This window comes from Amia ocellicauda, chromosome 14, assembly GCF_036373705.1.
Source record: "Amia ocellicauda isolate fAmiCal2 chromosome 14, fAmiCal2.hap1, whole genome shotgun sequence".
NCBI classification, from domain to species: domain Eukaryota; kingdom Metazoa; phylum Chordata; class Actinopteri; order Amiiformes; family Amiidae; genus Amia; species Amia ocellicauda.
In genome coordinates, this window is record NC_089863.1 from 21,311,819 (window position 1) to 21,336,782 (window position 24,964).

Sequence of the window (24,964 nt, forward strand, 5' to 3'; positions counted from 1 at the left end):
AGGGAGCGAGGGAGAAGGAGATAACCTGAAAAAGAGAAAAAAGACTGAGACAGGGGAGAAACTGGGACAAAAAATGGAGATGGAGAGAGAGAGATAGAGGGAGAGAGAGAGAGAGAGAGAGAGAGACAGGAAGAGAAAGTGACAGCGAGTGAGAGAGGGTGAGGAGGTGAAGAAAGAGACCGTAAACAACCCAGCCCCCCCCCCCGCCCCTCTCTCTCTGCACACGCTGTCACTCCTGCAAAATGTACATACGCCACAGAGCACGGCCTGTCCTGCCGCTCCTACTTACACCGTCTACTACTGTTGCTACTACTACACTTACTACTACTGCCATTAATAACATAATTACTGCCATGACTGCTGCTACTGTTCATATTATAATAATTATAATGTAAACTAATGTATTAAACTGTTGCTACTACAATAAAACAGTACTGCTGCTGCTACTATTAATATTATTACACCTACTACTATCAATATTACTACAATTACTACTATTCAAATTATAATTACTTCTACTGCAAGTACTACTATTATTAATATTACTATAATTCGTACTGGTGCTACTATTAATATTCCTGCAATTTCTACTCATAATAATTAATTCTACTATTCATATTATTATAATTACTGCTACTGAAAGTATTACTGCTATTAATATTACTACTAATACTACCACTACTACTGCTGATATAACTACAATTACTGCTACTATTACTGCTATAATTACTGCTACTACTGCTGATATAACTATCATTACTATTACTGCTACTATTACTGCTATAATTACTGCTACTACTGCTGATATAACTATCATTACTATTACTGCTACTATTACTGCTATAATTACTGCTACTACTGCTGATATAACTATCATTTCTATTACTGCTATAATTACTGCTACTACTGCTGATATAACTATCATTACTATTACTGCTACTATTACAACTATAATTACTGCTACTACTGCTGATATAACTATCATTACTATTACTGCTACTATTACAACTATAATTACTGCTACTACTGCTGATATAACTATCATTACTATTAGTGCTTTTATTACTACTATAATTACTGCTACTACTGCTGATATAACTATCATTACTATTACTGCTACTATTACTACAAAAATTACTGTTACTACTACTATAGATATAAATATAATTACTACCACTGCCACTACTACTACTATTAATATTACTAGGATTACTATACCACTGCCACTACTACTAGTAATATTATTATAATTACTACCACTGCAACTACTACTACTATTAATATTACTAGGATTACTATACCACTGCCACTACTACTAGTAATATTATTATAATTACTACCACTGCAACTATTACTACTACTACCACTACTATGAATCCTGTTACAATAACTTGTACCATTACTGTGAAGGGCATTTACAAGTTTGCTATTAATGCATGTGTGTTTATGGCCGGCACATTCACCCCTCTGTACAGGCCAGTGTATGCTAGTAGTAGCCATATTCTTAGACTAACTAATAGTATGGAATGGAAACTACTACTACAGCATAGAAATACAGTGTCAGTGTAGTGTATATTGACAGCAGTAGTAGTGCTATAACAGTGTAGTAGTGCCATGACAGTGTAGTGTAGTAGTGTGTATACTGACAGCAGTAGTAGTGCCCCGACAGTGTAGTGTAGTAGTGTGTATACTGATAGTAATAGTAGTGCCATGACAGTGTAGTCGTGTAGTGTGTATACTGACAGCAGTAGTAGTGCCCTGACAGTGTAGTGTAGTAGTGTGTATACTGACAGCAGTAGTAGTGCCCCGACAGTGTAGTGTAGTAGTGTGTATACTGATAGTAATAGTAGTGCCATGACAGTGTAGTGCTGTGGTGTATACTGACAGCAGTAGTAGTGCCCTGACACAGTGTAGCATATACTGACAGTAGTAGTAGTAGTTGCATGACAGTGTAATGTATGCTGACAGCAGTAGTAGTGCCATTACAGTGTATTAGTGTGTATACTGATAGTAAAAGTAGTGCCATGACAGTATAGTGGTGTGGTGTATACTGACAGCAGTAGTAGTGCCCTGACACAGTGTAGTGTATTCTGACAGTAGGAGTAGTGCCCTGACACAATGTAGCATATACTCACAGTAGTAGTAGTGCCCTAACACAATGTAGCATATACTGACAATAGTACGAGTAGTTGCATGACATAGTGGTAATGTATGCTGACAGCAGTAGTAGTGCCATGACAGTGTATTAGTGTGTACACTGATAGTAATAGTAGTGCCATGACAATGTAGTGGTGTATACTAACAGCAGTAGTAGTGCCCTGACAGTGTAGTGTAGTAGTGTGTATACTGACAGCAGTAGTAATGCCCTGACAGTGTAGTCGTGTAGTGTGTATACTGACAGCAGTAGTAGTGCCCCGACAGTGTAGTGTAGTAGTGTGTATACTGACAGCAGTAGTAGTGCCCTGACAGTGTAGTGTAGTAGTGTGTATACTGACAGCAGTAGTAGTGCCCCGACAGTGTAGTGTAGTAGTGTGTATACTGACAGCAGTAGTAGTGCCCTGACAGTGTAGTGTAGTAGTGTGTATACTGACAGCAGTAGTAGTGCCCCGACAGTGTAGTGTAGTAGTGTGTATACTGACAGCAGTAGTAGTCCCTGACAGTGTAGTGTAGTAGTGTGTATACTGACAGCAGTAGTAGTCCCTGACAGTGTAGTGTAGTAGTGTGTATACTGACAGCAGTAGTAGTCCCTGACAGTGTAGTGTAGTAGTGTGTATACTGACAGCAGTAGTAGTCCCTGACAGTGTAGTGTAGTAGTGTGTATACTGACAGCAGTAGTAGTGCCCTGACAGTGTAGTGTAGTAGTGTGTATACTGACAGCAGTAGTAGTGCCCTGACAGTGTAGTCGTGTAGTGTGTATACTGACAGCAGTAGTAGTGCCCTGACAGTGTAGTCGTGTAGTGTGTATACTGACAGCAGTAGTAGTGCCCTGACAGTGTAGTGTAGTAGTGTGTATACTGACAGCAGTAGTAGTGCCCCGACAGTGTAGTGTAGTAGTGTGTATACTGACAGCAGTAGTAGTGCCCTGACAGTGTAGTGTAGTAGTGTGTATACTGACAGCAGTAGTAGTGCCCTGACAGTGTAGTGTAGTAGTGTGTATACTGACAGCAGTAGTAGTGCCCCGACAGTGTAGTGTAGTAGTGTGTATACTGACAGCAGTAGTAGTGCCCCGACAGTGTAGTGTAGTAGTGTGTATACTGACAGCAGTAGTAGTGCCCCGACAGTGTAGTGTAGTAGTGTGTATACTGACAGCAGTAGTAGTCCCTGACAGTGTAGTGTAGTAGTGTGTATACTGACAGCAGTAGTAGTCCCTGACAGTGTAGTGTAGTAGTGTGTATACTGACAGCAGTAGTAGTCCCTGACAGTGTAGTGTAGTAGTGTGTATACTGACAGCAGTAGTAGTCCCTGACAGTGTAGTGTAGTAGTGTGTATACTGACAGCAGTAGTAGTCCCTGACAGTGTAGTGTAGTAGTGTGTATACTGACAGCAGTAGTAGTGCCCCGACAGTGTAGTGCAGTAGTGTGTATACTGACAGCAGTAGTAGTGCCCTGACAGTGTAGTGTAGTAGTGTGTATACTGACAGCAGTAGTAGTGCCCCGACAGTGTAGTGTAGTAGTGTGTATACTGACAGCAGTAGTAGTGCCCTGACAGTGTAGTGTAGTAGTGTGTATACTGACAGCAGTAGCAGTGCCCTGACAGTGTAGTCGTGTAGTGTGTATACTGACAGCAGTAGTAGTGCCCTGACAGTGTAGTGCAGTAGTGTGTATACTGACAGCAGTAGTAGTGCCCCGACAGTGTAGTGTAGTAGTGTGTATACTGACAGCAGTAGTAGTGCCCCGACAGTGTAGTGCAGTAGTGTGTATACTGACAGCAGTAGCAATGCCATGACAGTGTAGTGTAGTAGTGTGTATACTGACAGCAGTAGTAGTGCCCTGACAGTGTAGTGTAGTAGTGTGTATACTGACAGCAGTAGTAGTGCCCTGACAGTGTAGTCGTGTAGTGTGTATACTGACAGCAGTAGTAGTGCCCTGACAGTGTAGTGTAGTAGTGTGTATACTGACAGCAGTAGTAGTGCCCCGACAGTGTAGTGTAGTAGTGTGTATACTGACAGCAGTAGTAGTGCCCTGACAGTGTAGTGTAGTAGTGTGTATACTGACAGCAGTAGTAGTGCCCTGACAGTGTAGTGCAGTAGTGTGTATACTGACAGCAGTAGTAGTGCCCCGACAGTGTAGTGTAGTAGTGTGTATACTGACAGCAGTAGTAGTGCCCCGACAGTGTAGTGCAGTAGTGTGTATACTGACAGCAGTAGCAATGCCATGACAGTGTAGTGTAGTAGTGTGTATACTGACAGCAGTAGTAGTGCCCTGACAGTGTAGTGTAGTAGTGTGTATACTGACAGCAGTAGTAGTGCCCTGACAGTGTAGTCGTGTAGTGTGTATACTGACAGCAGTAGTAGTGCCCTGACAGTGTAGTGTAGTAGTGTGTATACTGACAGCAGTAGTAGTGCCCCGACAGTGTAGTGTAGTAGTGTGTATACTGACAGCAGTAGTAGTGCCCCGACAGTGTAGTGCAGTAGTGTGTATACTGACAGCAGTAGTAGTGCCCTGACAGTGTAGTGTAGTAGTGTGTATACTGACAGCAGTAGTAGTCGCTGACAGTGTAGTCGTGTAGTGTGTATACTGACAGCAGTAGTAGTGCCCTGACAGTGTAGTGCAGTAGTGTGTATACTGACAGCAGTAGTAGTGCCCTGACAGTGTAGTGTAGTAGTGTGTATACTGACAGCAGTAGTAGTGCCCTGACAGTGTAGTCGTGTAGTGTGTATACTGACAGCAGTAGTAGTGCCCTGACAGTGTAGTGTAGTAGTGTGTATACTGACAGCAGTAGTAGTGCCCTGACAGTGTAGTGTAGTAGTGTGTATACTGACAGCAGTAGTAGTGCCCTGACAGTGTAGTGTAGTAGTGTGTATACTGACAGCAGTAGTAGTGCCCTGACAGTGTAGTGTAGTAGTGTGTATACTGACAGCAGTAGTAGTGCCCTGACAGTGTAGTGCAGTAGTGTGTATACTGACAGCAGTAGTAGTGCCCCGACAGTGTAGTGTAGTAGTGTGTATACTGACAGCAGTAGTAGTGCCCTGACAGTGTAGTGCAGTAGTGTGTATACTGACAGCAGTAGCAATGCCATGACAGTGTAGTGTAGTAGTGTGTATACTGACAGCAGTAGTAGTGCCCTGACAGTGTAGTGTAGTAGTGTGTATACTGACAGCAGTAGTAGTCCCTGACAGTGTAGTCGTGTAGTGTGTATACTGACAGCAGTAGTAGTGCCCCGACAGTGTAGTGTAGTAGTGTGTATACTGACAGCAGTAGTAGTGCCCCGACAGTGTAGTGCAGTAGTGTGTATACTGACAGCAGTAGTAGTGCCCTGACAGTGTAGTGTAGTAGTGTGTATACTGACAGCAGTAGTAGTGCCCTGACAGTGTAGTGTAGTAGTGTGTATACTGACAGCAGTAGTAGTGCCCTGACAGTGTAGTCGTGTAGTGTGTATACTGACAGCAGTAGTAGTGCCCTGACAGTGTAGTGTAGTAGTGTGTATACTGACAGCAGTAGTAGTGCCCCGACAGTGTAGTGTAGTAGTGTGTATACTGACAGCAGTAGTAGTGCCCCGACAGTGTAGTGCAGTAGTGTGTATACTGACAGCAGTAGTAGTGCCCCGACAGTGTAGTGTAGTAGTGTGTATACTGACAGCAGTAGTAGTGCCCTGACAGTGTAGTGTAGTAGTGTGTATACTGACAGCAGTAGTAGTGCCCTGACAGTGTAGTGTAGTAGTGTGTATACTGACAGCAGTAGTAGTGCCCTGACAGTGTAGTGTAGTAGTGTGTATACTGACAGCAGTAGTAGTGCCCCGACAGTGTAGTGTAGTAGTGTGTATACTGACAGCAGTAGTAGTGCCCTGACAGTGTAGTGTAGTAGTGTGTATACTGACAGCAGTAGTAGTGCCCTGACAGTGTAGTGTAGTAGTGTGTATACTGACAGCAGTAGTAGTGCCCTGACAGTGTAGTGTAGTAGTGTGTATACTGACAGCAGTAGTAGTGCCCTGACAGTGTAGTGTAGTAGTGTGTATACTGACAGCAGTAGTAGTGCCCTGACAGTGTAGTGCAGTAGTGTGTATACTGACAGCAGTAGTAGTGCCCCGACAGTGTAGTGCAGTAGTGTGTATACTGACAGCAGTAGTAGTGCCCCGACAGTGTAGTGTAGTAGTGTGTATACTGACAGCAGTAGTAGTGCCCTGACAGTGTAGTGTAGTAGTGTGTATACTGACAGCAGTAGTAGTGCCCTGACAGTGTAGTCGTGTAGTGTGTATACTGACAGCAGTAGTAGTGCCCTGACAGTGTAGTGTAGTAGTGTGTATACTGACAGCAGTAGTAGTGCCCTGACAGTGTAGTGTAGTAGTGTGTATACTGACAGCAGTAGTAGTGCCCCGACAGTGTAGTCGTGTAGTGTGTATACTGACAGCAGTAGTAGTGCCCCGACAGTGTAGTGTAGTAGTGTGTATACTGACAGCAGTAGTAGTGCCCTGACAGTGTAGTGTAGTAGTGTGTATACTGACAGCAGTAGTAGTGCCCTGACAGTGTAGTGTAGTAGTGTGTATACTGACAGCAGTAGTAGTCCCTGACAGTGTAGTCGTGTAGTGTGTATACTGACAGCAGTAGTAGTGCCCTGACAGTGTAGTGCAGTAGTGTGTATACTGACAGCAGTAGTAGTGCCCCGACAGTGTAGTGTAGTAGTGTGTATACTGACAGCAGTAGTAGTGCCCCGACAGTGTAGTGTAGTAGTGTGTATACTGACAGCAGTAGTAGTGCCCCGACAGTGTAGTGTAGTAGTGTGTATACTGACAGCAGTAGTAGTGCCCCGACAGTGTAGTGTAGTAGTGTGTATACTGACAGCAGTAGTAGTGCCCTGACAGTGTAGTGTAGTAGTGTGTATACTGACAGCAGTAGTAGTGCCCCGACAGTGTAGTGTAGTAGTGTGTATACTGACAGCAGTAGTAGTCCCTGACAGTGTAGTGTAGTAGTGTGTATACTGACAGCAGTAGTAGTCCCTGACAGTGTAGTGTAGTAGTGTGTATACTGACAGCAGTAGTAGTCCCTGACAGTGTAGTGTAGTAGTGTGTATACTGACAGCAGTAGTAGTGCCCTGACAGTGTAGTGTAGTAGTGTGTATACTGACAGCAGTAGTAGTGCCCCGACAGTGTAGTGTAGTAGTGTGTATACTGACAGCAGTAGTAGTCCCTGACAGTGTAGTGTAGTAGTGTGTATACTGACAGCAGTAGTAGTCCCTGACAGTGTAGTGTAGTAGTGTGTATACTGACAGCAGTAGTAGTCCCTGACAGTGTAGTGTAGTAGTGTGTATACTGACAGCAGTAGTAGTGCCCTGACAGTGTAGTGTAGTAGTGTGTATACTGACAGCAGTAGTAGTGCCCTGACAGTGTAGTGTAGTAGTGTGTATACTGACAGCAGTAGTAGTGCCCTGACAGTGTAGTGTAGTAGTGTGTATACTGACAGCAGTAGTAGTGCCCTGACAGTGTAGTGTAGTAGTGTGTATACTGACAGCAGTAGTAGTGCCCTGACAGTGTAGTGTAGTAGTGTGTATACTGACAGCAGTAGTAGTGTTTATCGACATTACTAGCAATGCCATGACAGTGTAGTAGCGTGTACACTGACAGTAGTAGAAGTGCAGTGTTGTTTACAGACAGCGTGGTGGTGGGAGCTCCCACGCCAGTCGGCCCGGGTCACGCCGCGCCACGGTGTCTCCTGCCCGGGACACACACCGCACACCGCGGCGGAGGCGAGGGCCCACAGACACGGCGCCCCGGAGACCAGACCGCCCGAAACACAGGAGCACAGCAAACCCGGCGCGGCGCTACCCGGGTGCGCGGTGTGCGGCGCTTGTGTCGCAGCTGGGGCGCGTTTCACTGGCTGTGTCACGCAGGGCTGGCTCTGGCACAGCCGTCACAACTTTGTGAGCGGGTGAGAGTTGCGTTATTTCAGAAAACACAGTAGTGCTGGGGAGGGCACAGTACGACCACCCTGGTCACACACACGCCCCCTCTTTCCTTTACCCCAAAAATGTCACAACACAGCGCAGGTGCACAATCCTGGGGGGGGGGGGGGGGGATCCGTCTCCAACTCCTGCATTATCCTAGTTTATTTATTTATATATATATACACACACACATGTATGTATTACTGTACCTCTACTACTCCAACCCCCCCATCCCTCCTTCACTCTCCCTCGCCTCCATCTACGCCACTTCTTAATTGACACGAGCCCACGCGCGAATCAATCACTTAATTGGTTAATTGATGATTATATATTTTTTACGAATTGATTTCAATTGATCCCACCACCACCACCACCACCGTCCGATCCTCGAGTTCGGCCGGACCCCGAGCCTCGGCCGAAGAGGAGGAGGAGGACGACGTGTGGTGTGTCAGGAGCAGGACGGAGTGAAAGCCCGGGCATCGTTACCCTTGATGCACAATAAACACGCACCCTCTCTCTCTCTCTCTCTCCAGGAAAAAGAGCAACAAAATCACAACAACAATGGCAACAATGAAACCGCAAAACTATCGTGTTGGTAAATAAGGGCAACAGTAGCACCAAACCTCCCCCTCGCAGCAACTCACCTCTTCAAAGGCGCACCATCCCGCTTTCACATGATCTCCCTGTGTGTCTTTATGATGACGATGCTGATTAGCACTGGGGTTATTTTGATTTATATTCCACGCAACTCCGTGCTGGACCATGCAAACGACCCCCCCCCACCCCCCACCCCCCACCCACCCCCCCACAAAAAAGAAAAAAAAGCCCCACCAGCCACTGCACAGTCCCGCAGGAATCGGGAATAATCCACGGAAAGAGAGGCGAGCACAACCTTGCTCCGTATATTAATAATCCCCAGAAATGTGCATCGCAACCTTGGTCCTCGGAGCAGATTGATCGCGAAGGTCTCCCCGGTCCTGGGGGCTGATCCACGCGTGTCCCAGTCCACGCCAGCACAGTCCCCCCCCAAAATATATAGATATATACTGAATCAAAGCAGATCACAAACTGCAGATGTGTTACGGCAATAATAACAGTCCTTCGCCGAGTGCCGAGGCAACAACAACCCGAAACCTGTCCTCCGCAGCAGCCACGGCCGGTCCCCACTCGGGATGGTGATAATGAGGGGGTTTGCTAGGATTGTTGTTGTTTTGCATTCATTATTACTCTTGATTAGGATGTGTGGTCTGTAGTATGATAAGGTGGTCTCCCCCGTCCAACCTTCAGCCGTGCCGTGTCCCCGGGTGGCCGTCTGACACGGTGCGGGAGAGTCTGCAGCCCACTCGTGTTTATCAACACATATGCGTGGATGCCCGAGCAAAATAAACAGGAATTACACGTACACGTACACGGACACACACACACACACACACGACACGGCCAGCCCGCTCCGTGTCTCGGCGCTCTCTCTCTCTCTCTCAGCCCCAATAACACAACCTCGCCACGGCACAAAAATCTCACAATCCCGGCCCGGGGGGGTGTGTGTGGGCCGGGTGTGTGTGTGGGGGGGTGTGTGTCAAATAATAGTCCGGGAAAAAAAGGGGAGAAAAAAAAAACCCCAAAGTGACAACAAAATGGCGGCCGCGTTCAGTTCAGCCAACCCGAAATGGATCTTCCAGCGAAGCGCTTATCGGTCTCCGCCGTCGCTCTGCCCCGCTCCCGGAGTCCCGATCCGGGCCGCCATCGCCGAGCCGAGCCGAGCCGAGCCGCCGGGGGGAGGAGGGGGGCCGGGGCCGGGCCGGAGTCACTCCCGCACAGACTGGGCCGCCATTACAGCCCCGCTGGATCGATACTGTCAATAAAGAGCAGGGGGTTTCTCCGTGGAAAGCGGAGGCAGTGGGGGGGGCACACAGGCGCCGTGGGTCTCTCTGGTGTTTCTTTTTTCCCTCTCTCTCCCTCTCTCTCTCTCCCTCTCTCTCTCTCTCTCCCCAAATTTATTTATTTATTTTTCCAGCCAAGATGGACTCGCTCGTTCCCAGGGTGCCTTTCGGGAATGTTCTGTGGTGTCAGAGCGAAGGAGGGAGGTAGAGAGAGAGGGAGAGAGGGAGAGGGGGAGTCGGGGTCCTGGGTGGGTTTCGGGGGCTCGTCTATAAACGTGTTTAAATCACACTTCCCGTGTCCCCCCTCCCCCGATGGCGTGGGGATGTCACCGGTGTTTACGCCACACGACGCGGGGGTGGGTGTGTGTGTCTGTCTGTGTGGTGTTGTCAGTCCACTCCCGCACGGCGCAGGCGCACTGAGCCCGATCTGCCCTCATCCTTCCCGGCTCCCGGCGTGCCTCACGCTTGCCTAAACAAAGATGGCGGCGCCCATGAGGACAGTGCTGCTGTGAGGGACGGGGAGGAGGGTTTGTCCTACTGGGGTTGTGTTGAGGATCTTGCGGCGGGGAGAGAAGGAAAAGAGGGACTGGAGACAGATTGAGAGATTGAGGCAGTGACAGCGCAAATACACGGTAAACGACAACACGATCATAGAAGAGAGATATTAAGCCATTTTGACACCGGCTCATTTCCTTCTCCTTGACGTATTTGGAATCTCTGTAGAAATTAATTTGGTATTACATATCTATCATATATATATATATATATATATATATATATATATATATATATATGTGTGTGTGTGTGACATGTATATCGTACCGATCATGTAAATATCATGGTGTACGTATTTTCCCATTGTATTGTGTTGAGCAGCGTTGTGTAGTTCGGTACTGCAGTTGTGTGCTTTGTGTTGCAGGTGATGGCTCTTCACAGACTGAACTGCCTTCTGCCCTTCCGATGCACGGTCAGTCTGACCCTTGACCCTTCACCCTAATACTGACCCCCAACACAGACCTGCTCTGAGTCTGGATTGTATAGTCCCAGCAGTGTGTGTGTGTGTGTGTCCATCTGTATCCCAGTGTTACTTTCTATAACTGCACTTTCTGTTGTGTTGCACAGATATTAAATATTATGGTGCTTTAGTCAGCCAAATCAATAATAATAACTAGAATTTAAACATATATATATATATATATTTTACTTTTCATGTGACAGTACATTACACAGTGTTATTGAACATACATTGCTTTGTGTCGTAGAATAAAGGTTACTATCAGTGATCATGTGTAGTTTAGTGCAGGGTTACAGTGACCAGATGTCCCTGATTTAGGCACTCGACCACTGGCAATAATCTATCTGCCACAGTGGTTGGAAAATGGGACACAATTATACTAAATGAATGTGTCGCAAGTAATGCAATTGAAACCCCTGCACTACACTTCTGATACAACTCCAAATTAAATAATTGACATATGGGTATGGCATAAATACTGTGTATAATTACCCTGCTCAGTTATACCCAGTCCGTCTCTCTCTACGCTGCTGTGACTGTGGCTACAACGAGGCCAGAAACGAACGAGTGGCTGCACAGACCAGCTGCCAAAAGCGTTTTCTGTCTAGTGACCAAGGGCAAGAGAAACACCGGCCACTCGGTAAACGAACAAGACTTGTCGCAGCCACAGTTTACGGGCGAAGGACTGTACCTCCGGTTTAAATAGAATATTCTATGATCACAATTTAAGTTTGACAATTTGACAAAGTAAGATGAAATGGTCACAAATAAGACAAAACAAAAAAGACAAGGGCACCTGCTTTTGTTGAACTAAGAGGCTGAAGTAGTCGCAGGAGAGATGCTTGCGTTGATTGAAAAGTTTCGCCCTGGCTTTCTCTGCCACTGACACAAAACACTTGTGCCGAAAATGTGCCCACTGCCCATTTTCACAATTTCACTGTTGGAGTGGAAGGATTCTGGTGTTTTTGTGAGTTTTTGGGCCAGAAGAGCAGAGCAGCATAGATATGGGCTAGAAGGGGTATTCCAAACCTGCCACCATTGTTTTTTGTTTTTTAATCCATTATAAATGATTAATTATTGATCATATCCATAAAAAGCAATGTAACTGGTATCAGGCTGAATCCTTGTAGCGCAGGAGCTGTGGGCAGAGTGAGTGATTGTCCCAATAGAATAATAATCATAATCATAATAAAAATCTATTGAAAGAGAACAATTCTCTCATCAATAACACAGCTGCGGCAGACACGCCCCTTCCATGGCAGTGGGTGTGGCCATCCGCTCAGAGCTGCCAATCAAGCGGCCGCACCAATCGAGAGCGTGCGCGACGTCTTCAGGACCTCGGAGGGGGACCCGGTGAGTGACTGTCCTATCACAGCGCAGCATCTGGGGTGTGGGGGGAGGTGGCTTGACTATAAATACCTGTGGCCAGTTGGATTAGATGAATTCCCTTGAATACAGCGGCCTGAATCTGAACTCTTCCTCTTCCTCTTCCTCTTCCTCTTCCTCTTCCTCTTCCTCTTCCTCTCCGTGTCTGTTTTCAGGCCTGTCATTCAGAGCAGCACCTGGGTCGCTTCTACACCCTCCAGCCCGCCGAGCTGCGCTCCCTCTTCCCACACGGACTGCCCCCCCGCTACCAGCAACAGGTACAGACAGGCCGAGTGAGTGTGAGTGTGAGTGTGTGAGTGAGTGTCTCATTGTCTCTCTCTCAGATTAAGACATTTAACGAGGCGTGTTTGATGGTGCGAGAGCCGGCGCTGGATCTGATCGGCTGCCTGAAGCGGGCAGACTACACCCAGCCCAGCCTACGCTACTTGCTGTGTATCCTGGACAAACTGCGCCGCAGTGCATTATAGAGCATGACTCAAAGTGTTTCAGATTGTCTTAGCGTGTCTTAGGTTGTCTTTGTGCGTCTCAGCATGTCTCAGGTTGTCTTAGCTTGTCTCAGATTCTCAGATTGTCTTGGCATGTCTCTGATTGTCTCGGGGTGTGACAGGTTGTCTCTGCGTGTCTTGGTGTGTCTCTACATGTCCGTGTCTCAGCATGTCTGAGATTGTCTCAGCGCATCCCCGATCATCTCGTCGTGTCTTGGCGTGTCACAGGTTGTCTCGGCCTGTCTCTGCATGTCTCAGCGTGTCTCAGTGTGTCTCGCATATCTCAGATTGTCTCCTTGACGTGAGGTTAGACGGGCCGAAGGGCAGTGGGAAGACACTGTCCCTCTGTCACGCGCTGCACTATTGCTCCTCCCAGGGCTGGCTGATCGTACACATCCCCGACGGTGAGTCCTGTCTACACTGCACTACTGTCCACACTGACAGTGTCCACACTGACACTGTCCCTCTCTGCCCCCCTGCCTCTCAGCTCACCAGTGGGTGAAGAACTGCCGGGAGCTGCTGTCTTCCTCGTTCAACCCCTCTCGCCTTGACCAGCCGATCCAGGCCGCTCAGTGGCTGCGCAACTTCCGGGTCACCAACGAGCCCTTCCTGTCACAGGTCTGTGTGTCCGTCTGTCTCTGTGCTCACTGTGTTCAGGGTGCTGTGTTCAGTGTGTTCAGTGCGGTGTTCTTTGTGTGCCCTGCAGATTAAGACAACGGAGCGCTACGTGTGGAGTAAGAGGGAGAGCACTGATGCACAACGACCACTGGGGGAGCTGGTGGAGCAGGTGAGACGAGTCTGTGTGTATCTCTCAGTGTGTATCTCTCTGCCATGCCGTCCTCAGACGAGTCCCAGATCTTTTACTGCAAAACCAGGCCTCTGTGAATCCGTCCCTCTGATGGAGGAGCAGCGACTGTGGGTTTGGTTTGTGTTTGTGTTAAAAACAGAGACAGAGAACAACACTATGAGCGATACAGCCTGACGAGGAGAGTATTTTTGTGTCTGTTTTATTAGTTGTGCTTTACATGATTGTAATAAATACACGTTTCTGTTCAGAGATATTAGGAAGAGCTGAACGTGTAGAGACAACATTATATTCAGACAAGCATGTTCACATAAGAATACATTTCCATGTGCAACAATAATACTAAATGGCAAATATGTATTGTTATTATTATCGTCATCATTTGTGCTAGTATATATGTATTTTAAACGGCACAGCGTGACTCCCTTCATTTATTACTCTTACTACAGATTTGTAACTGCAAACAATACTATTTGCCGTATTATTTATAATGTACTTTATCAGACGTCCTTAACCAGGGCAAGTTACAGTTGAAACCAAATACACACGTTTCACGATTAATCATCCAGATACAATATAGCAGCTTTAATTGAATGGCGTTTATGGACGCATTTATTAAACCAGTCCTTAATGTTTTAGAGGGAAACTCTGCTGTATTAATTTATTCATTAATTTATCTTGTAAATGGGCACGTTAACTGAATCGTGTTCCTTCACACTGACTGTCTCTGCGGATTGTCCTGCACACATTCACACAACCCAGCCTGAACACCGGCCAGTTATTCATACAATATTAATAACATCGGCTGCTACTATGCGATTATTATCCTTCAGTTTATTTTAACTAGTCAGGTGCTGCACCGGTCCTGTGAAATCCAAGTGTTTAATGCACTTGGATATTAACTGTAAGCAGTAAAACATTTAATTGTTTCTGTACGTGGATTTCACTCCATGCTGCTAATAAACTTGTAATTTCTTCGTGATCGCACACGGCACTTGAGATTATATCTTCTGATACAATGTATCTGATCTCCTCCCTGTGTCTCAAGTCAAACACACACCTCTGCTGCTGATAGTGAATCGTGTCCTCAGTGGGACGGACGCTTACGGACACGTCCAGCACCAGCAAGTTAACCTCCACAAAACACGGACGCGTCCGGACGCTCAGTCAGTGGAAACACCCGTTTAAGCGTCCGGGGCTGGAGCGTCCGCCAGTGGAAACGGGGCTCTAGTGGTGCGCTGTGTGTTGAGTGTCACCGTGTGTTCAGTGTGTTGAGAGAGTTGTACCATGCTGTGTGTTCAGTGTGATGAGTGTGTTGTTGTGCCGTGTTCAGGGCGTGTTGCGGGTGAAGTCCAGCAGTGACGTGGTGGGCGCGGTGCTGAAGGAGCTGCGTGTCCAGAGCAAGGCGGGCGCGTTTAGGATGGCCGTGGCTGTGGATGGAGTCAACGCACTGTGGGGACGAACCACCCTGCGCAGGACAAACAAGAGCCCGGTACTGAACACACACGCCTTCCCCCATCCCTCCATTTCTCTCTCTCTCTTTGTGTAACTCCTCTCTCTCTCTAACTCCTCCTCTCTGTTTCTCTTTCTCTCTCTCTCTGGCTCATTGGTTCCTGTCCTCTGACACTGTTTCCCCTCTCCCCCCAGGTGGCTGCTGAGGAGCTGACACTGGTGCACAACCTGAGGAAGATGGTGAAAAATGATTGGGTGAGAGCAGAGCAACAGCACTGCGTGGACACACTGCACACACTGCGCTGGCAACACTGTACTGATACTGTGCTGACACAACTGTACTCACACTGCGCTCACAACACTGCGCTCGCACCACTGCGCTGGCACACTTTGCTCACACTCTGCGCTGACAACACTGCGTGGACACTGTGCTCACACACTGTACTCGGACTGTGCTGACACTGCACTGAAAAAACTGCACTCACAATACTGCGCTCACACTGCGCTGACAACACTGTACTCACTGCGCTGACAACACTGTACTCACTGCGCTGACAACACTGTGCTGGCACACTGTACTCACACTGCGCTCACAACATTGTACTGACATACTATACTCGAACTACGCTGACATCACTGCGCTCACACACTGCGCTGACAACACTGTACTCAAACTGCGCTCACAACACTGCGCTGCCATACTGTACTCATACTGCGATGACAACACTTCGTTGACATGCTATACTCAAACTGCACTGACAACATTGCACTGGCACACTGTACTTAAACTGAGCAGACACACTGCACAGTCACTGTGCTGACACGCCCTGTATTAATACTATATATACTGCACTTTTCAGCTCCTCACACTGTGTGTATTGTCTCTAACTCCCCCCCTCTCTTCTCTCTCCATCAGCATGGGGGGGCCATCATCACCACCGTAACCCAGACCGGCTCGCTCTACACCCCCAGCTCGGCGTACCTGCCGCAGGAGCTGCTGGGCAAGGTCAGAGGTCACCGACAAACCCATTATTATCATTGTATATTATTTGAACAATTAAAACTGAAACTTAACCTATTAACCCACCCAACTGCCTCCCACTCTCTCCCACTCTCTCTCTATCTCTCTCTCTCTCCATCGCCCTCTCTCTCTTTTTTTCCCTCTCTGTCACTCTCTCTGTCTGTCTCAGGAGGGTTTTGATGCTCTGGACCCATTTATCCCGGTGCCGGTGTCAGTGTATAGTGAAAAAGAATTTGAGAGCTGCTACCAGTACTACAGCAACCGCCGCTGGATACAGCACCCACACGGTACGCACTGACTGAGACGCGGAGACGCTGCCACGCTCACTGACTGCCACGCTCACTGACACACTGACTGTCACGCTCACTAATGCACTGACTGACACACGGAGACGCTGCCATGCTCCCTGACGCACTGACTGACACACGGAGACACTGCCACGCTCCCTGACGCACTGACTGACACACGGAGACACTGCCATGCTCCCTGACGCACTGACTGACACACGGAGACACTGCCACGCTCCCTGACGCACTGACTGACACACGGAGACACTGCCATGCTCCCTGACGCACTGACTGACACACGGAGACACTGCCACGCTCCCTGACGCACTGACTGACTGACCTTGTGCTCTGTGCATTTATCCTGACTGTGTCGCCCCCTGCAGGCCGCGCTGAGGAGGGAAAACGGGAGCTGGACTTCCTGTGTGGCAAGAACCCATCTTTGATGGAGAAACTGTGTGGCTTCCTGTGACACACTGACACTCTGACACACACACATACACACTCTGACACGCATACACACACACACACACACGCACACACACTCTGACACTGGTCCGCACACACAGACACACACACTTTGACAGCCAAGACTGACAATGACACCGGGACGGCCTCTCTGTCTGCTCCTGCAGTGGCTGAAGCACGAGTTCAACGCTGTGGAGACAACTGTGTTGTGTGTCTTGTGTCTTTGCTTTGTAATTAAATATCTTTCGTAATACAATATTTAAACCATTCGAGTTTGTGTGTTTGGTAAGAGGTGTCCAGTCCAGTCCAGTCAGACCCTGCAGCAGGACAGTCCAGTCCAGTCAGTGAGTCTGCAGCATTGGTCTCTAAACTGGACTAAACCACATTATTATAGATGATAAATAGCAAGGCATTGTATTAGTATGGGTGTAATAATTATAATTAAAACGATGCAGAGAGAGAGTGGATATGAATATGAGGGCAGTCGCAATGTGACCGTTTCTTGAGTTCTTGAGAAATGTAGTATTTTCAATTCAAATAAATGGAGCGGAGTCGTTTTCCACGGCGCTCTGGCGACACCTGGCGGTAGATCCTCGTCACGACACCCAGACGGCACTGTCAACACAAGTCAGCTGACCGGGCGAAGTGGGGTCACATGACTGTCGCCGCAGCGCACGGACTTGGCGCTGGAGAGCCGGAGAGACAGCAGCGCCGGACCGGCCGATCATCGACACCCGGGCATCAGTAACGACCAGCGGAGCGACTGCGCACTACAGCGGCCGCTGCAGAACGTCTGTACCAGATTCCTATTTCGAATGCATTGAGTGACGACGAGAATCGAAATCTGGCACTTTCTCTCCCTCCTTTTCTCCCTCCCTTTCTCTCCCCAACTCCTCGCCCGTCTCTGTATTGACAGGCGGTCTCTGCCCGCAGGATGCTGTCACTCCTGGCTCTGCCCCTGGCCGCAGCTCTCGCCGTGGCCGCAGGTCAGTCGGTTACCCCGCGTCTTTCAAATATACAGCATATTGGACGAGTAAATGAAAATAACTGAAATATATGCGTGGATCTGGCGCTGTACGTGGTTTGGGAAATCATTTTCTCTTCCTGTTTTTGTGTGTCTGTGTGTGTCCAACAGGGGGCGGTGCGCCGTGTGTGCCCCGCAGTTTTGGGGGCAGCTCGGTGGTATGTGAGTGTAATGCCACCTACTGCGACGCCCCGGGACGCCTGGTCCTGCCCGCCCCCGGCCAGTACCTCGCCTTCCTCTCCAGCCGGGCAGGGTCCCGCCTGCTGCCCAGCCAGGGTGCGGTGAAGAACACCAGCTCCGGGACAGGTAGCGACACTGACACACTAACACACTTGGACACTGAGACACTGAGAGACTGGACACTAACACACTGACATACTTGGTCACTGACACACTGATACTGAGACACTGAGAGACTGGACACTAACACACTGACACACTGTTACTGAGACACTGAGAGACTGGACACTGACACACTGATACTAAGAGACTGAGAAACTGGACACTGACACACTGTTACTGAGACACTGAGAGACTGGACACTAACACACTGACACACTGTTACTGAGACACTGAGAGACTGGACACTGACACACTGATACTAAGAGACTGAGAAACTGGACACTGACACACTGTTACTGAGACACTGAGAGACTGGACACTGACACACTGTTACTGAGACACTGAGAGACTGGACATTGGCACACTGATACTGAGACACTGAGAGACTGGACACTAACACACTGACACACTGTTACTGAGACACTGAGAGACTGGACACTGACACACTGATACTAAGAGACTGAGAAACTGGACACTGACACACTGTTACTGAGACACTGAGAGACTGGACACTAACACACTGACACACTGTTACTGAGACACTGAGAGACTGGACATTGATTCACTGATACTGAGACACTGAGAGACTGGACACTAACACACTGACACACTGTTACTGAGACACTGAGAGACTGGACACTGACACACTGATACTAAGAGACTGAGAAACTGGACACTGACACACTGTTACTGAGACACTGAGAGACTGGACACTAACACACTGACACACTGTTACTGAGACACTGAGAGACTGGACACTGACACACTGATACTGAGACACTGAGAGACTGGACACTGACACACTGATACTGAGACACTGAGAGACTGGACACTAACACACTGACATACTTGGTCACTGACACACTGATACTGAGACACTGAGAGACTGGACACTAACACACTGACACACTGATACTGAGACACTGAGAGACTGGACACTGACACACTGATACTGAGACACTGAGAGACTGGACACTAACACACTGACACACTGTTACTGAGACACTGAGAGACTGGACACTGACACACTGATACTAAGAGACTGAGAAACTGGACACTGACACACTGTTACTGAGACACTGAGAGACTGGACACTAACACACTGACACACTGTTACTGAGACACTGAGAGACTGGACACTGACACACTGATACTAAGAGACTGAGAAACTGGACACTGACACACTGTTACTGAGACACTGAGAGACTGGACACTAACACACTGACACACTGTTACTGAGACACTGAGAGACTGGACATTGGCACACTGATACTGAGACACTGAGAGACTGGACACTGACACACTGATACTGAGACACTGAGAGACTGGACACTGACACACTGATACTAAGAGACTGAGAAACTGGACACTGACACACTGTTACTGAGACACTGAGAGACTGGACACTAACACACTGACACACTGTTACTGAGACACTGAGAGACTGGACATTGGCACACTGATACTTAGACACTGAGAGACTGGACACTGACACACTGATACTGAGACACTGAGAGACTGGACACTGACACACTGATACTAAGAGACTGAGAAACTGGACACTGACACACTGTTACTGACACACTGAGAGACTGGACACTAACACACTGACACACTGTTACTGAGACACTGAGAGACTGGACACTGACACACTGTTACTGAGACACTGAGAGACTGGACATTGGCACACTGATACTGAGACACTGAGAGACTGGACACTGACACACTGATACTGAGACACTGAGAGACTGGACACTAACACACTGACACACTGTTACTGAGACACTGAGAGACTGGACATTGGCACACTGATACTGAGACACTGAGAGACTGGACACTAACACACTGACACACTGATACTGAGACACTGAGAGACTGGACACTGACACACTGATACTGAGACACTGAGAGACTGGACACTAACACACTGACACACTGTTACTGAGACACTGAGAGACTGGACACTGACACACTGATACTAAGAGACTGAGAAACTGGACACTGACACACTGTTACTGAGACACTGAGAGACTGGACACTAACACACTGACACACTGTTACTGAGACACTGAGAGACTGGACACTGACACACTGATACTAAGAGACTGAGAAACTGGACACTGACACACTGTTACTGAGACACTGAGAGACTGGACACTAACACACTGACACACTGTTACTGAGACACTGAGAGACTGGACATTGGCACACTGATACTGAGACACTGAGAGACTGGACACTGACACACTGATACTGAGACACTGAGAGACTGGACACTGACACACTGATACTAAGAGACTGAGAAACTGGACACTGACACACTGTTACTGAGACACTGAGAGACTGGACACTAACACACTGACACACTGTTACTGAGACACTGAGAGACTGGACATTGGCACACTGATACTGAGACACTGAGAGACTGGACACTAACACACTGACACACTGTTACTGAGACACTGAGAGACTGGACATTGGCACACTGATACTGAGACACTGAGAGACTGGACACTGACACACTGATACTGAGACACTGAGAGACTGGACACTAACACACTGACACACTGTTACTGAGACACTGAGAGACTGGACATTGGCACACTGATACTGAGACACTGAGAGACTGGACACTGACACACTGATACTGAGACACTGAGAGACTGGACACTAACACATTGACACACTGTTACTGAGACACTGAGAGACTGGAGACTGACACTCTGACGCACTAAGAGATTGACACACTGACTGACTGACTGAATTGTCCTGAATTTACCTCTTTTCTCTCCACACATGTCCCCATGTCCAGCACTGCGTCTCACTGTGGACCTGTCCAAGCGGTTCCAGCGTGTACGGGGATTCGGGGGGGCGATGACGGATGCGGCCGCCATGAACATCCTGTCCCTGTCGCCCAGCACCCAGCACCAGCTGCTGAAGGCATACTTCTCCCCTGAGGGTGAGGACCGCTGGACACTGAGAGACTGCGAAGACTGGACACTGACACACCGAGAGACTGGACACTGACACACTGGAGACACTGACACACCGAGAGACTGGACACTGACACACTGACACACCGAGAGACTGGACACTGACACAATGAGAGACTGAACACTGACACACTGAGAGACTGGACACTGAGGACACAGGTATCAGGTGTGGAGTACTGTGTGAGTGTGTGTATGTGTGTGTGTGTCTCAGGTGTGGAGTACACTGTTGTGCGGGTGCCCATGGCCAGCTGTGACTTCTCGGTGCGTCAGTACACCTACGCCGACACACCTGAGGACTTCCTGCTACACAACTTCAGCCTGGCGGTGGAGGACACACGCATGAAGGTCAGAACGCCTCTATCTCACCCTCCCTCTCTTTCTCTCTCTCTCCCTCTCTCTCTCTCTGTCTCTCCCTCTCTCTCAGCATGTCCCTCTCTCTCTCTCAGATCCCCCTGCTGCAGCGTGCCCAGGCCCTGTCCTCTCGCCCGCTGTCCCTTATGGCCAGCCCCTGGTCCGCCCCCGCCTGGATGAAGACCAACGACGCCCTCAGCGGCAAGGGCACCCTGAAGGGAGAGCCGGGCAACCGCTACCACCAGACCTGGGCACAGTACTACGTCAGGTACGGCGCGGCACACGGCGCAGCACACAATCTGGCACACACTGGCACAGGAGGACAGTTTTTACAGATGTCTCTCTCTCTCAGGTTCCTGGACGCGTACAGTGCGTATAACCTGTCGTTCTGGGCGGTGACGGCGGAGAACGAGCCGACTGCCGGGCTGATGACCAACTACAGCTTCCAGAGCCTGGGCTTCACCGCGCCGCGGCAGCGGGACTTCATCGCCCGGGACCTCGGCCCCGCCCTCGCCGCCTCACGCCACGCCGGCACCAACCTGCTCATCCTGGACGACAACAGGCTGCTGCTGCCCTACTGGGCCAAAGTGGTGAGGGATGGCCGACTGACTGCCTGACTGACTGACTGACACACGGGACTGACTGACTGACTGACTGACACACGGACTGACTGACTGACTGACGCATCAACTGACACACTGACTGACTGACATACCAACTGACTGACTGACTAACACACCGACCGACTGACTAACACACCGACTGTCTGACACACTGACTGACTGACACACACATCGACTGACTGACACACCAACTGACTGACTGACATATCGACTGGCTGACACTGACTGACTGACACACACAACTACTGACTGACACATCGACCGACTGACTAACACACCGACTGTCTGACACATCGACTGATTGACGCATTGAATGACACATCGACTGACTGACTGACTGACAGACACTGACACATTGACTGACACCCTGACTGACTGACTGACTGACACACTGCCATGGTACCAGTATCCCTCTCTCTCTGCCCAGGTGCTCAGTGACCTGCATGCTGCCCGCTATGTCCACGGTATTGCGGTACACTGGTACCTGGACCGGCTGGTGCCCCCCGGCATCTCCCTGGACACCACGCAGCACCTGTTCCCCGAGTATTACCTGTTTGGCAGCGAGGCCTGCGCCGGGTTCGAGCCCTGGGACCGCGGCGTGCGGCTGGGCAGCTGGGAGAGGGCGGAGAGCTACAGCTGGGACATCCTGCAGGTGAGCAGCACACCGGGGGTGTGTGTGGGAGGCACAGGGCACACCGTGGTCAGGGGATACAGTGGACAGTTAAAGCAGTGCACAGGTGATACGATACAGGTGCAACAGCAGGTGAACTCAGCCATGCTGCCTACAGGTAACAATATTGACTTGGGAGATTGACAGGGGACACAGAGAAACAAGGTAACAGGACAGGGGACACAGAGAAAATGTGACAGAGGACAGGGGACACATAAATCGAGACAGGGGACACAGCACAGGTGACACAGAGAGGTTGTACCGGTGTCCATGTGACTCCTCCCTCCAGGACCTGAACCACTATGTGACGGGCTGGACGGACTGGAACCTGGCGCTGGACCGGGGCGGCGGTCCCAACTGGGTTAAGAACTTTGTGGACAGCACCATCATCGTGGACGCCAGCAGAGACGTCTTCTACAAACAGCCGACCTTCTATAGCATGGCACACTTCAGGTACTGGCACACAGACTGGCACTCTTCAAGCACTGGTGTAGAGAGCCCCCTCCCCGTCTTTTACATCTCTCCCTCTCTCTCCCTCTCTCAGTAAGTTTCTGGTACCGGGCTCTCAGCGAGTGGGTGTGTCTCCCAGTGCTGACTCCGCCCTCCAGGTGAGCATGTTCCTGAGGCCCGACGGAGCCGCGGCGCTGATCATCCTCAACAGGTGGGTGGGGACCCGAGGGGGCGGGGCCAGAGTTACAGTACGAGACTGTGTGAGTGTGTGTGTCAGTGAGTCACAGAGTGTGTCTCTCTCACTCTCTCTTTCTCAGGGGGGAGGAGGAGCTGCAGTTTGAGGTGTGGGACCCTGCAGTCGGATACATCCCCAGTGTGGCGCCCCCCCACTCCATACAGACCCTGCTCTGGAGGAGAGATTGAGCAAGACTGAGACAGACAGACGCACAGACAGACACACAGAGACTGAAACAGACAGACAGACAGACGCACAGGCAGACACACAGAGACTGAAACAGACAGACAGACGCACAGGCAGACACAGAGATGGAGACAGACAGACAGACACAGAGAGACTGAAACAGACAGACTGAAACAGACAGACGCACAGGCAGACGCACAGAGACTGAGACAGACAGACAGACGCACAGGCAGACGCACAGAGACTGAGACAGACAGACAGACGCACAGGCAGATACACAGAGACTGAAACAGACAGACAGACAGACGCACAGGCAGACGCACAGAGACTGAGACAGACAGACAGATGCACAGGCAGATACACAGAGACTGAAACAGACAGACGCACAGGCAGACGCACAGAGACTGAAACAGACAGACAGATGCACAGAGACTGAAACAGACAGACAGACACACAGGCAGACACAGAGATGGAGACAGACAGACACAGAGAGACTGAAACAGACAGACGCACAGAGACTGAGACGGACAGACAGACGCACAGGCAGACGCACAGAGACTGAGACGGACAGACAGACGCACAGGCAGACGCACAGAGACTCAGACAGACAGACAGACGCACAGGCAGATACACAGAGACTGAAACAGACAGACAGACAGATGCACAGAGACTGAAACAGACAGACAGACGCACAGGCAGACACAGAGACGGAGACAGACAGACACAGAGAGACTGAAACAGACAGACGCACAGAGACTGAGACGGACAGACAGACGCACAGGCAGACACACAGAGACTGAGACAGACAGACAGATGCACAGAGACAGAAACAGACGCACAGAGACTGAGACGGACAGACAGACGCACAGGCAGACACACAGAGACTGAGACAGACAGACAGATGCACAGGCAGACACACAGAGACTGAGACAGACAGACAGACGCACAGAGACAGAAACAGACACACAGAGACAGACAGACACATGGACACTGAGGAGACGCACAGACAGACACACGCAAACTAACAGATACACATTCTCCACCGGATTCTCAGTAAGGTGGACAGACAGACAGATGGACGCTCTTCCCCTCGGCGCACTTCCTGAATACCAGTTCAATATTATACATTTTGATTGTATTTTTTGATTCTCCATTAAAGCTATTAATGATGGAAGATTTGAGACGAGTGCAGCTGCTG

The 24,964-nt window shown here is 49.2% G+C and overlaps 3 protein-coding genes across 5 annotated transcripts in view; 2 read left to right on the plus strand and 1 right to left on the minus strand.

Moving 5' to 3' along the window:
• ash1l (ash1 (absent, small, or homeotic)-like (Drosophila)) overlaps nucleotides 1–8,879 on the minus strand; it is a 44,923-nt gene extending 36,044 nt beyond the window's left edge. For both annotated transcript variants that reach the window (XM_066721015.1, XM_066721014.1), the window contains exon 1: nucleotides 8,741–8,879. The gene's annotated coding sequence lies outside the window, so the exon portion shown is untranslated. The remainder of the gene's footprint in view (nucleotides 1–8,740) is intronic.
• A 1,457-nt stretch (nucleotides 8,880–10,336) lies between these two features.
• Nucleotides 10,337–17,161, plus strand: dap3 (death associated protein 3). Its single transcript, XM_066721018.1, has 13 exons — nucleotides 10,337–10,608; nucleotides 10,896–10,943; nucleotides 12,225–12,344; nucleotides 12,533–12,634; nucleotides 12,701–12,809; nucleotides 13,174–13,266; nucleotides 13,350–13,480; nucleotides 13,569–13,649; nucleotides 15,001–15,159; nucleotides 15,315–15,374; nucleotides 16,036–16,125; nucleotides 16,310–16,427; nucleotides 16,811–17,161. The coding sequence occupies exons 2-13, from the start codon at nucleotides 10,899–10,901 to the stop codon at nucleotides 16,894–16,896; spliced, it is 1,194 nt and encodes a 397-aa protein (XP_066577115.1). The 5' UTR covers nucleotides 10,337–10,608; nucleotides 10,896–10,898; the 3' UTR covers nucleotides 16,897–17,161.
• Nucleotides 17,162–17,538: 377 nt separating this feature from the next.
• gba1 (glucosylceramidase beta 1) lies at nucleotides 17,539–24,940 on the plus strand. 2 transcript variants are annotated; one of them, XR_010821821.1, is made up of 11 exons: nucleotides 17,539–17,878; nucleotides 18,028–18,222; nucleotides 21,071–21,217; nucleotides 21,463–21,596; nucleotides 21,698–21,870; nucleotides 21,955–22,192; nucleotides 22,653–22,877; nucleotides 23,185–23,348; nucleotides 23,440–23,556; nucleotides 23,663–23,879; nucleotides 23,968–24,940. XR_010821821.1 is itself a non-coding variant. In XM_066721017.1 (10 exons), the coding sequence occupies exons 1-10, from the start codon at nucleotides 17,827–17,829 to the stop codon at nucleotides 23,766–23,768; spliced, it is 1,551 nt and encodes a 516-aa protein (XP_066577114.1). In that variant the 5' UTR covers nucleotides 17,539–17,826; the 3' UTR covers nucleotides 23,769–24,940. The 2 variants fall into 2 exon arrangements, 1 of the variants encoding a protein (XP_066577114.1); XM_066721017.1 differs by having other exon boundaries at nucleotides 23,663–24,940.
• The last annotated feature ends 24 nt before the right edge of the window (nucleotides 24,941–24,964 follow it).

Excerpts from the sequence above, each read along its gene's own strand:
- dap3 (XM_066721018.1), top strand. The coding sequence starts at position 10,899 with ATGGCTCTTCACAGACTGAACTGCCTTCTGCCCTTCCGATGCACG. Across the intron at positions 12,345-12,532 it reads GGACCTCGGAGGGGGACCCG|GCCTGTCATTCAGAGCAGCA; the intron begins GTGAGTGACTGT and ends GTCTGTTTTCAG. Across the intron at positions 16,126-16,309 it reads CGCAGGAGCTGCTGGGCAAG|GAGGGTTTTGATGCTCTGGA; the intron begins GTCAGAGGTCAC and ends TGTCTGTCTCAG.
- gba1 (XM_066721017.1), top strand. The coding sequence starts at position 17,827 with ATGCTGTCACTCCTGGCTCTGCCCCTGGCCGCAGCTCTCGCCGTGGCC. Across the intron at positions 22,193-22,652 it reads TGCCCTACTGGGCCAAAGTG|GTGCTCAGTGACCTGCATGC; the intron begins GTGAGGGATGGC and ends CTCTCTGCCCAG. Across the intron at positions 23,557-23,662 it reads GCGCTGATCATCCTCAACAG|GGGGGAGGAGGAGCTGCAGT; the intron begins GTGGGTGGGGAC and ends TCTCTTTCTCAG.